Source organism: Acanthisitta chloris, unplaced genomic scaffold (genome assembly GCF_000695815.1).
Source record: "Acanthisitta chloris isolate BGI_N310 unplaced genomic scaffold, ASM69581v1 scaffold18287, whole genome shotgun sequence".
NCBI classification, from domain to species: Eukaryota; Metazoa; Chordata; class Aves; order Passeriformes; family Acanthisittidae; genus Acanthisitta; species Acanthisitta chloris.
Window position 1 is genome coordinate 1,727 of NW_008681142.1, and position 12,972 is coordinate 14,698.

At 38.4% G+C, this 12,972-nt stretch overlaps 1 protein-coding gene across 1 annotated transcript in view; it reads right to left on the reverse strand.

Annotated features, from left to right (window-relative positions):
* Positions 1-526: 526 nt before the first annotated feature.
* Positions 527-12,972, reverse strand: part of GFPT2 (glutamine-fructose-6-phosphate transaminase 2) — a 13,793-nt gene continuing 1,347 nt past the window's right edge. The window contains exons 2-19 of the mRNA XM_009077999.1: positions 12,371-12,478; positions 11,653-11,751; positions 10,832-10,957; positions 10,202-10,260; positions 9,547-9,681; positions 8,056-8,117; positions 6,827-6,906; positions 6,423-6,540; positions 5,571-5,734; positions 4,930-5,025; positions 4,741-4,838; positions 4,276-4,396; positions 3,948-4,105; positions 3,697-3,811; positions 2,960-3,087; positions 2,093-2,260; positions 1,406-1,567; positions 527-805 (exon numbers count right to left, since the gene is read on the reverse strand). Coding sequence (XP_009076247.1) covers positions 761-805; positions 1,406-1,567; positions 2,093-2,260; positions 2,960-3,087; positions 3,697-3,811; positions 3,948-4,105; positions 4,276-4,396; positions 4,741-4,838; positions 4,930-5,025; positions 5,571-5,734; positions 6,423-6,540; positions 6,827-6,906; positions 8,056-8,117; positions 9,547-9,681; positions 10,202-10,260; positions 10,832-10,957; positions 11,653-11,751; positions 12,371-12,478 — 2,042 coding nt within the window. The 3' untranslated portion in view covers positions 527-760. The remainder of the gene's footprint in view (positions 806-1,405; positions 1,568-2,092; positions 2,261-2,959; positions 3,088-3,696; positions 3,812-3,947; positions 4,106-4,275; positions 4,397-4,740; positions 4,839-4,929; positions 5,026-5,570; positions 5,735-6,422; positions 6,541-6,826; positions 6,907-8,055; positions 8,118-9,546; positions 9,682-10,201; positions 10,261-10,831; positions 10,958-11,652; positions 11,752-12,370; positions 12,479-12,972) is intronic.

Below are 12,972 nucleotides of genomic sequence, written 5' to 3' on the forward strand. Positions count from 1 at the left end.
GAAATATCACTTGAAAGACATCCAGTTCCCTTATTCTGTTACAGTGTATGTGTTATGCAAATAACAGCTGAGGTGGCATACAAAACAAAATGCTGTTCTGGCTTTTCAAATTAGTTGAAAGAAGAAGAAATTTAAAACATAGCTGGGAATTTACAGCCACAAAAGACCTTTGCAAATGCCTGGTCAAATATGAAACAGATGTAAAGAGGGGAGGGGAAGCTGGGAAGGAAGAGGGATAACAAAATTCCAGTTTGAGGCTGAAGAAGGAAAAACCCTAACAACTTTAGACAAGTACCAACATGCTCAGTATTTACATTCTGAGCACTACCAATGTTACAGATAAGCAATGTACTAAAAAAATAACTTAAAAAAAAGAAAGCTATACAATTGTAGTTATAAATACTATCTCTTTAAAACTAGTTAAGTAGTGTAGGCTAAAAATTCACAGTTACTCTGAAGAGAGCTGTACACACATATATATATTGCACAGTAGAAAAGTTCATTCAGTATACAACGTGTAAACAATTTTTATCTTCTTTGGCAATTCCAGGACTTAGAGAAATATTTGCTGTGAGCAAAAGCACTTGGGTACAAGGCACATCAAAAGCTGTTAAAGTTGCAAGATAAATCCTTCTGACACTTTCCAGTTAGCACTGTCATCCTTTTCAGAACAAAACGTGTACCTATCAATTCAGAACAACACATTTCTACAAGTATAACTCAGAGGTCTGGTGGCAAAAACATCAGCTGTTCTTGGCTGTTATTCTACAGTAACAGATTTGGCCAAATTTCTTGGAAAGTCCACCTAGAACAAAGAGACAGACTTTCAGTATGAGAGTAATCCTGACATTCTGCATTTGACAGTTCACCTACTGTGCTTTCTCAGACTTCCTAACAAGTCCTGCTTTATTCTAGACACGTTAACACACACAACAGACTATGGATCTGCAGATAATGACTTGCTGTTGAATTCATCCTTGCTTCCAAAACTCTCCTAACAAATCCATATTTGTTTTGCACAGAGTACCCTTCCAAAACAGTCATCACTATCAAACTGACACACCTACACATCAACAAACCAAGCTGTACAAAGCATTGACCTATTTTAGGTTAAAGTACAACATAACATTTTAAGTTCTCTGAAAAACTGCCATCTGCACTCTTAACTAATCAAACTACGCAAATGATCTTTATAATGTTTTTAGAAGGATGCCAATTAAAAAAAATATAAAGCTGAAGAAATTGCACTAAAATGTCAGTCCTACCACCCAGTCCCTATAAGCTTGACTAGCTATTATTGTAGTTCTTTGTTAGATATGCCATATGACTGGGTCTCTCACTTTACACTGGTAGGAGGAAGTTCAAAACTGCACTAACTGGAGTGCTAAATATAGAAAACACTTACATCATATCCTCTGAGAACAGCCAGGTGGAATGAAAGCAACTGAAGAGGAATAACACTCAAGACTCCTTGAAGGCAGTCAACTGTATGAGGCAGCTCAATGGTTTTGTAGGCAAATTTGGAGCTTTCTGTATCTTCCTTAGAACACAGAATGATTGGACGACCCTGAAAATAAAATTTTGCAGTACTAAGTGAAGAGCTAGATCTGCTTTGAAACATTGGTTCAGAGCTTGCCTGTGTATGTTTGAAGATGCTCAGGTAGCTAACAATGGCAGTGCCAGTCTTACACAATGACTGTTTCCTTTCACTACTCTGTGAGAGTTGAATGTTTCCCACCCTGTAGAGTTTTAACATTATTCCATTTGCTTAAAAAAAGCCAAAACAAAACAAAAAACCCCACAAAACACAAAAAACCATACACACAGAAAAAACCAAAACCAACCAAACAACTCATGCAATCAAAAACAAAACAAAAAACCCCACAAAACCCAAAAAACCATACACACAGAAAAAAACAAAACCAACCAAACAACTCATGCAATCTTTTTCACTGCTAGCGTTAACTTGTAATGACAACCTACAATGCAGATACAGAAAAATCTGCAGTATATCCTTTATTGGAAGCACAGTCAGCAGCAATACAACATGCACAATCTCTTCCCCTGTGACACTATTAGTTAAACATCATACCTGCCGAGCAGTGACCTGTTGCAGAGCATTCTGGCACTTGGTGAAACAAGGATCCTTCATTATCACCATGATAACAGGCATTTGTTTATCTATCAGGGCTAATGGGCCGTGTTTCAGCTCACCAGCCAAGATCCCTTCAGAGTGCATGTAGGTGATTTCCTTTATTTTCTAGAAAAAGGAAACGGCATCAGGTTACTTGTAAATCAGATGTGAAACAACAGGCACGAGAAGCAAAACATCAAGGCTGTACCTCTACCACAAATACATACACCCAGTATGAAGTTGGTATTTTCAAAGAGCAGTTATTAGTGAAAACACATGAGGTGTCTGCTGGGATTTCTACCAGGCTGCAAGTAGAAGCAGAGCTTGCCCATGCACATGTATTTGCAGATAAATACATGGAACTTTAAGAAACAAACACCCAGCACAACCTTGGCTAATGCAGTCTACCTTTAACACTGCAAACTCCTGTGGGAGATGGATACGTGTCCACTTCACCAGAATGTTCAAAACATAATTAATGAGCTCCCTGCATGAGCATCTCCTGTCAACATCAGCACATTGGGTCTTTCTGATGCTATTTTTAAATGAGTCAGCAATTTAAGTTGTTGAGGTTTTGTTGGGTTTTTGTTGTTTGGGTTTTTTTTAATAGACTCATTAAACACTGCATTTATTATGTGAAAGAAACAAGAAACAGGTATTATATCCAAGTTCACCTTATGTATGTGGTTCCAATAAATGCTCCCAGTTACAGATAGCTTTACTACAGCAGAATTACATTGTAATGAAGAATTAGAAATTAACTATGTTTCAGAAGCCACGAAATCTCATTTTAAATAACATCCAACAATATAGAGAAGCTCCTACCAAAGCTCCTTCCAGACAAGTGGCGTAATTATATCCACGACCCATGACCAGCAATGATTTTTGTTTGTACAGTTCAAGAGCCAAATCATGTATCTTCTCATCCAAGGACAAGACTTCTTTAATCATCTCTATTGAGGCACAGAAAAAGAGCATATTAAAATTTTTTCTAACTGGAAAAAGTATTTTGCTTATAGTAGGATGTTCTAATTGTGTATTAGAACAAATGCACTTTGTACAATTCAACCATTCACTTAGTATCTTTGCAGTTAAAGGATATTTTCTCCAGCCTTATTTACAGTAATAAATTTAGAGCAACTATAGGTTTAAGCAGTGCTCATGTATCCTATTTGAATTTCTAAAGGAAGTTGTGGACATCCATTTTAAAGTCACCTTGAATTAGTTTCCTTTCATCTATCATGATTTACAGTGAAAGGCTTTAAAAATTTCAAACCATCAATTTAGAAGATCAAGTAGTAGTTCTCATCCAAAACTACCTTACTGTAATTAGAAAACCCAACTCAAGAAAATTCTGATCTTCCTGCCAAGTTTCTTGGAATGGCATTTGTAAAATTGGCAAATAGTGCAGAAACTAATAGTCCATTTTTCTTGTATTGTCTACCCTTCAGGAGGAGGGAGAGAGCGAAACTTAAATGAGAAAGAAATATCCCAAGTAGTATTTTATATTGCCCATTAAACAACATCCCCTATGCCTTCTCCAGCTCAAAATATCAATATACCTGGCAATGATTTTAGTCCACTAATGATTTCCTGTCTCCTTTTCTGCAAGGAAATTCTGTCTTCAGACATCATTAGGCCAAACATTACCAGAGACACAAACTGGCTGGTATAAGCCTGCAGACAAAATAAAACATTTAGCAGCTAAGTCTGCAGAGAGTTAATATGATCTCAGTTTGAAGTGCTACAATTAAAATTTTAATTGGATTCCACAGGGCTGAAGTAGGAAAGTCAGACACTGAACTGCAATTACCTTTGTGCTTGCCACACCTATCTCAGGTCCTGCATTGATGTGGACACCACAGTCAGTCTCCCTGGATATTGAGCTTCCCACTGTGTTTGTGATGCCAACTGTTAGAGCACGACGTTCTTTACAATACCTCAAGGCCAGAAGTGTATCTGCAGTTTCACCTGGAAAACATTTACATCTGGACTTCAGGTTGGTAGAGCATAGTAATGATTCCTGAAAAGCATAAAACTCTACACAAGTGTGTTCTAAGTAACTGCAGCCACACTCACACGGTGCAAAATGCAAGGGAAAGCAATCTGACAGCACTCACTCAACAGGAAAGGCAGCTCACCTGACTGGCTGATGAAAAAACACACATCATCTCTGAACACAGGGGTGTTTCTATCCAGGAAGTCACTAGCAAGTTCCACCATCACTGGTAATTCAGTCAATTCTTCCAGTACTTGTCGAGTCTGTATTGAAGCAGCACACAATAATATCTGTTAATATTGCCACCCATTAATATCTCAACATCTTATGAGTCAGAGAGAATCTGAATGGATTGTTATTAGAAAAAAATGCTAATTACAGCTTACCAGAGCTTTGAAAAACAAGGTGAAAAAAGTTAACTTCTAGCATGGCAGGTAACAGCATTGGAGCATTAATAAAAAATGTGGCACCAAGGAAAACTAAATAAAAGGGTGAGACCTTTCAAGGAAAGACAAAGTTTGAGATAGAAGAAAAAGCAGATGAAGAGCTGTTGCCTCAACCCCAACAATAAGAGTTTTATGTGCATTTCAGCTAAGGCTGAACATACAGCTACTGCAGCATGGTAACTGGTCCCGCAGCCAATAATGATCAGTCTTCTGCATCTTCTGATTTCCTTCAAATGATCCTTCAGCCCTCCCAGCAGAACTGCAAATAAACAACATTCATATATCAATGGTGCATTTTAGTTTCTAGTCAGTACATTCAAAATCTGCAGGTTTAGTGCAGCTTGAGTTACCTGTGCTGCTCTCAAAATTCACTCTGCCTCTCATCGTATTGAAAACTGATTCTGGTTGTTCAAAAATTTCCTTTTGCATAAAGGCACTGAAGTTACCTGTTTAAAAAAAGACATGACGTGGTAATACTTAGGTTTGTTATTTGAAGTGTATTCCAGTTACAAAGAGAAGTAGACCTGTGGTAGCAATTTGACCCTGTTATCTTAAACAAAAGCTTAGGAATAGGGGAGAAGAAAGTAATGATTTGTTCTATTTAGAACCAACTCTATTTAGTTGGTTCCATTTCCCAACACTGACAAGGTAACTAAATTCTTTTTTAAGGAAATGTCTGTGTTTTACTTCAGTTCTTAGTCTGCAGTCAGTCTCTGCCAACAACTACAACAACATGTTGACATTAGTTATATTTTCACTAAATACTGAGATAAATAGAACTATCTATGACTTCTCCAAGGCTAGAATGGGTAGGGTCCCATGCTGCCCATTTTCTCTGGGTCTTAAAGTTTGGAATTGTCAGTCCCAATACAAGCAGCCTAATAAATATCAGGTAATTTTCACAACAAACTCACAGTTTTCTGCCTTGTCTACTACACAAAGACTAAGTACCCATCTTTGACGATGCTCATTTACAAATAATTCCACCCACCCTTCATGATTTGCTGCAATTCCATCTGCAAGGTTTGGATGGCCCGGGAAGGATCATCACTAGCTGAACGTTCCAGACGGTGAATCGAGAGCTTCCCATCAGTTACTGCTGCAATGTCATCATCTTCTAGGAAAATTACTCTGTTGGTGTGCTCAATGATAGCACTACAGAAAAAAGCAGAAGTGAGACAAACCTGACACGTCAGAGCTGGTAGCAGCACTCAGCAGAGCAATTAAATACACCACAACAGCATTTCCAGCCTCCCTTCTGTCCTCCTTTTGGACATAACTACAGACAGAGCCATCTTAAAGGCAATGGCTCCATCTGCTGCTCCTCCTGCACTCTCACAGCAATCCAGAGCAGAAAGCTCAGGAACTGCAGCAGCAGTGAGCTCCTGCTGATCTGATCTTGCTGCCCAGTGTCCCTGATGGACCTCTTAGGTCACATCTTGTTTCTGAGATAAACGTGTACCTGATGTCCAGGTTCCTGGCTTGAAATCAAACCACTATTTGCTCATCTGATATCTGAATTAAAAACATCACAACCCAGGCTAACCTGTGGTCTGCCCAAATACTCAGCTGATAGTGTCTATTTGTACCCAACTCACTTGCCTACACTGGATGTGTTTCACATAGAGATCAGCAACTGGTAGCTATTGCAGTTCAAATGCTGATAACAAGTCTTCACATTTTTCAAGTTCCCACATCTGAGAACTTTATGAAGTTACCTGGATTAGAAGCTATTCTACCAAAAACCAGTTGTACAGCAGCAAGGCAGCATAGGATTTCCAGATCTCTCTCCACTTCTAAACAAAAAACAGTGTTTTCAAAAAAGTTCAAGTCCTTTTACTACCTTGCATCTGAAGCAAAGAAGAATTCTACTGCCTTATCCCCAACAGCATGAAGGCAGGTAGAGCTGTCCAGTCTTTTCAGTCGGGATTTGCACATGTTCTTCACATTTTCAATGTTGCCTATTAAAGAAATGAGACACTTGAAATGCAAAACCAGATTTGCTCAAGTTAGATGACAGACTATATAGGTTCAGGATATCACAGCCACATGAGTATTTTGGGGGGATGGCACTTTTACATGAACTACACACTCACTAGTATAAAAACATAATATCCTCAGCTAAGAAGCTCTTTGGGGCATCAACTGGTAGTTTTATAGCACAAAGACCAATTAATTTAATTTCTAATCATAAAGTAGCAATAATTTTAGTTCTTCAAAATAATGCAGTTAGATTTATCAACTTACATGTTCTATATAAAACAGGAATCTGTTCAGTGGAGAGCTTGTACTTGCTCCTAACCCCAATGAGCAAAGGACTCCCTCTCCTACAAAAGGAAAAACATGCAAGGTTATAAAGAGAAATGTGCAAAGACATCAAAGGACATCTGTGAAGCTGAAAGACAATACCCCATCTAGCTTCCTAAATAGGAGGAGCCTCCTCAGCCATGAGCCTAAAGCCATTACATGGCAGGAGTTAAATAAACTTGGCTTGCTTCTGTAAGATCACCAAATATTACTATGTAAATAAGTACCATTTGCCTTGGTGATTAATGAAGTATATCCAGGTAGAGGAAAATGTGTATGAACCAGTTGTTTTCCCTCTAGTAATCACTAAACAGCTTAGTAGAGGCACAAATTTGAAACAAAGCTTACTTTGCCTCTGAAGTGAGGCAGCAATAAACTCCAATGCTCTTTGCTATTGAAAGTGTTACGTCCTTTAGCCTTTCAAATTCAGAAATGGCAACCTTCACTCACTACTGCATCATTTTTTAATAATATGGGTCACATGCCACACTGAAGACCTTATTTCAAAAAAAAAAAAAAACACCCCACAGGAATAAAAGAACAATTCACCCTCCCCCAACACCTCAATTTACAAGATTAGCTCCTCTTAATCCCCTAAAAACACAAACCTGAACCACAGATAGAATAGTCCATTTCAGAAGATGATCTCCAGGTAGACTGATGGTACAGATGGCATTTTCAGTTTTAATATAGTCCTATTTTGGACCACAGAAGCAATGGGTTGTAGTATAAACCAGTCTTTATTCCCACTGCAATTTCACTTGCTATTTTAATATCCTTACATTTCCTGAAAGTTGTTTTCCAAGTCATAAATAAAAGGAGAACTTACACAGAAAAAAATCCTAAATGCTATGACAGCTGTAGAACACTATTTGTATAAACTAGTCCTATGATGGCCTTTTAGCCAACCTGAATATACTTGTCTCAGTCTTTACTCAATGTGAACTAAAATTGAACCATATCCTTTCCCTCCCCTTCTTGGTATAGGAAAAATGTTAGCACACTCTTAATACAAGTTTAGAAACAGAAGATACACTGCGTTTCTTTATTGACTCACCGAGTTTTGGTTAATTAAGCACTTTAAACATCAATATTCTAGTATCTTTAAGAGATGTTAGCATCTGTTTAACCTAAAGCATGAATTATATATAAAATGGACTTTTACAAACCTGGTAGCAACAGCTTCACCTGGGTAATGGATGCTCTTGAAAACCAAAGCAAAAGCACCTTCCTGGAAAACAAGAAAACAAAAGATTAAAAAAAAAAAAAAAGACATCCTAAACAACTTATCTCAATTAGCTGCATCTCATTAACTGGGGTCCCTGTCCCTGAAGAGGCTTGGAAGGAAAGCTCTTTACTGCTATCAAGAATCTCTTCCTGGAGGGCAGAATGCACCTTTAAAGGAATTGGTCACGGAGCAGAACAAGCTAACGTGCACTTTAACAGAGCAACGGCTGAAAGATCGGGAAGTGAGCACTTAGCCTGTCTTTATAAATAAAACCAGTAACTTCCAATGCAAGGGTTATGAAAATGTCATGGATGATGATCAGGATCAACATGAAGACTGCTAGAGATTTTAGCAAAAGATTTTTCACAAGAAAGTGCATGCAGTGCATTATCATGTATTTCCAGTTAAACATTTGGAGTTGCTACTTCTAGTTTAAGCAGCAAATTCCCATTTCAGAAATGAAACACCAAAAAAAACCCCACAATGCAAGAACAAAAGCTAGAAATAACTCTACAGTATTAAGACAGTTGGCAAACTGGAGGAGCAGTCCAAAAGCAGGAGCAAAAGCCTCCCAGTCTTGCAAGAGAAGAGAGATGGTGACATTCACTCCTCCTGCAGGGACTCCAGTCAGGCTGCTCTGCCCTCGCTCTGTGGTCAGGTGAAGCCACCCTTGCCCTCAGCTCTGTGGCTGCACCACTGTTCCCTCTGGACACACACAGACCTCTACTTCATGTGCAATCCAGCCCTGCTCTAAGGAATCCTACAGAGCTGCTTTAAAGAGGAGACAGGGGAGGTGAAAAGAGTGTAAGAAACTGCAGGAAGGGGAGGGAAAACATCTGCCTGGAAACTGAGAGAGGAAACAAAGCCAGCTTTCTCCAAGTCTGCAATGCATCTATCAGAGTTTTTAAGCATTCACATACGGAGTAACAGTAGATTCCCACTTCACAGTTTGGAAACTAGTACAGCTTGTTAGATCTATTTCCAAATATGGGAGCCAAGGCATTAGCCAAACTTGAATCACAGCAGTGTTTTAACAGGATCAGAATAGCCTTTCAGAACACACTGCCCTTTATGAGAGTTTTCAAACCCCAGAGGCTCCTATTAATTGTTTCTACTTAAACTGTTTCATTAAAAAACTGTGATAACCTCTTACCTAAAAAAAAAAAAAAAAAAAAAAGACAACAAAACACCCTGACAAAACCTGCTGCTACTGCAATTTAAAGATTTAACAGTGAAAAGCCTTTGAAGTCTTCAAACTTTTAATCTCATTTCTTGGTCTATTAAGCATTGTTTATAGAGACCAAAAGTGTTATTTGCAGCACTTTCTAAGAACTCCTGCAGAGGATCTAAAAGCTTCAATGCAGAATACTGAGGAACCCCACAAGTAGCTTATACTGTAGTACATACAGGAAAAAAGTAACTTCCCACTTACCAACTGTTGAATAACTCGTTCTACCAAGGCTGAAAAACTGATGTCGTCACTCTCTCTGTTGTCATACAAGTATTTGATCAATTTGGGGATTGTTTCTGTATCCGTTTCAGATTCGAATTCATAGCCTTTGCTCTCCTGAAGTATCATATAGAAGAGTAAAAAGTGTGTCCATCCTCAGGCAAGAAACACTGAAGAGCCTCTTAGTTGCCTCCCACCAGAAACTGCAGAGTCAGACAGAGAGACTGCCTGGAGGATGACACTGGACTAGGGGATGTAAATCGCTGTAGACAAAATGTAGGAACTTATCCTGTCATAGCTACTCTTTGGGAAATACTCTAATAAACCTTGTGATAAGAGTTGCTTAGCATCTGCAAAGCAACAGGAGACAGGAGGGAGCCTACTCCACACACCCCCTCAAAGAATCCAGGCACAAATTGCTACTCGAGTCATAAATACTTTGCATTTAGCATCACAAGAACATATTGCACTTCACTAGCTACTGAGTATCTTTATTAGACAGACTCCTTTACACTACTATATTATAGATGATACCAAGAAACTTGAATTCAGATTCCACCAAAGTCCTGAAAGATCTGATGGTAGTTGGTAGAGCAGTTAACTTTCTGATTTTAGAAACAAGTTAACACAGACTCACCAGAAATTTTCTCAGGTCCTTATAATTTGTGATGATTCCATTATGGATAACAACGAATTCTAAAAGGAAAAATATATATTCATCAGCAGGGAAAAATTAAGATATTTGACTCAGAACACAAAATTAGGTGGGGAAAAAACCCTTACAAGTACACTGGAAACTACCCGCTATAGCTTTCAGATCTACTGTTTTTCACAACATGGACAATAGAAAGCAGAAGCTTACAAATTCTGAAGGCTTACAAAGGCTGTTCCAAATTATTGACAGCTCTGAACTACACCCAATAGAACAGAACTAACCATCTCAAGTGAAAAATGATACAAAATCTCCCTTTTCCAGACCGGGCAATCTTGACACATTTACATTTTCAGTTTTACCTTTCCAAACAAGAATGTTGTACTTCAAGTAGCAATTTTCAGAGAACAGATCTCATTAATCTTTTACAGTGTTACTTTAGCCTCAGAAGAAGCTCTTTTCCTGTGAAAGTGTCTAAGCTAGACAGAATGGCAACAGCTTAGCCCTAGTATACCTAATAGATACTGTAACACTAGTAAAAACAGAAAATGTGTGTACTGTATGGATTGAATCACTTCAGATGAATACAGTTTGAGTGCTGAAGAGTTTACCTACCATTCCCTTTGTCTGATCTCTGAGGGTGACTGTTTACTGGACTTGGTGCTCCATGGGTTGCCCAGCGAGTATGAGCAATTCCAAAATGTGTTTCAAAATCCATTTTTGAATCCAGGTCATCTTGTTCTATATACGAGAAATTCAGTTTTCTGAACATTTAATGTTGCATCTCTCTCTCTCTCTCGCACACACACACACACACACAAGCGATGTAAACAAACAGAATTCCTACAGGCAAAAATCTAAAGGTTATCTTTTGGCTTTCTTTGAAACCATTTGCTTTCCTCACATTGCACTTCAGATAGTTCAAGCTACTGTGATTAAAACTTTGTTTGCCAAGACTTGAGCATTTTCAGCCAATACTAACAGCTAAGCTAACAGACCCCATTACTACAAATTATAATGTAAACCTATTAAAACACAACCCCAGTTCTTCACAGATGGAAGCACTGCATAAAGCAGATTGTGATGACAGTGGCTGCTTAAATGGTCATAAATTCTGTCAGAGTGCATGTTTCGGCAGTTCAGCTATCCAGCACAGAGATCACATGAGTAAAGCACCAAAGGAGCTCAGGTTTTGAACAAAGCAGCAACTAAAAGAGGAGAGAGGAGACTGATCATTTCACAGTGTTAGATCTAAAGATCAGCTTGTTTAGAAAGTGCAGATTTAAGGGGCACAAACAGATTAACCTCTATTGGATTTCACAATGCAGTTATTGCTGATACAAAATCGTAACTGCAATTTTATGGTCTATCTGCTGAGATGCAGATGATATCTGACTGGGAGGCCAAAGTAAAGGAGTAATTTTTAAGATACTTACTGTACAACTCTTCTTCCAGGGCCTTTACTTTTCCTCTTTTCTTCACTAGCTTGATGAACCTTTCTTTGTCTTCGTTATTATTGCCATCAATTGCCACTCCTGGAGTATAGGACACAATCACAAGTGTTATTTAAAGCATGACATACACCACTTGAAGAAAAGGCTGAGAAAATACAGACAAGCACATACTACTGAAAAGATTATTTGCAAATCATCCTTCAAAGGGAGATACCTGAAGTTTGTCCCTAGACCTGTGCATGATCGAATGAAACTACATGAAGTCTATATTCACTGCATAGATTAAAACATACAGGAGCCATCTCAAATTTAGCTTGAGGACAGACTGAAATATTTCACCCGGTCATATGAGCCAGCTCAAATTTAATGACCACTTTAATCTTCCCCATCCTTTCCCTGGGACTTGCACAAGAAAGGCTGAGGCACAAACTACATGATCCTGTACGGAGATCTTCCTCACACCCTGTTTATTGTTCTTATGTGTACTAAACCTCAGCAATGTAATTACAGAGCTAAACACCCACTTTAAAGTTCTGAGGAAAGCCAAAGAACTCCAAGAATCAAGGTAATGACTTCTGATCTGTTAAGCTGTGGAATAAAGGAAGAAAAAGCCAGCATGCCAGATGCTGAAAGTACCAAAAAAAAGTCACGTAATGAGTTATTGGTTGCTAAAATTAATGTGTTGACTTGGTTTGCATACCTGCAGAGTCATATCCTCTGTATTCCAGTCTCTGTAATCCTTTTATCAGGGTTTCATATATTTCCTTCCGAGTACGAGGCACTCTGTAGTTCAGATAAGCAAAAATTCCTGTTCAAAGAGAAAAGGGGAAGAAGGGGAAAAAAGAAACAAAGATTATTTTTTTTTTAGACTTTGCATCTCTTCAGACTCAATTTAAACCTAGTATCACTGAGAAGTCGTAGGGGCACCCAACCTCCCATTCAGTACAATTCCTCCTAATGTGTTTTTAGATGGAAATGGTGCAAATACAAGAAAGGACCCAGGACTCTCATTTTCATCACACAACACATACAATTTCCTGGACAGTTTCACTCTCCTCATGTTACCCATCAAGAGTTAAACAGTTAGGAGAGGTTAAAAAAATTCTACTTTTTCATGAAAACCACAGCTGAAAATGGGAACATTGTGATCTATTTCATATCCAGGCATTCAAAGAAGGAATATATTCACCAGTACTAACACAAGGAGACTTTTGTAATCCAAGTCACGGCCTTAAATACCCATGGGTAGGTACTAGGCACAACATCTATTTCTGAAAGGCTCCAGCTTAATCCTGTATACAA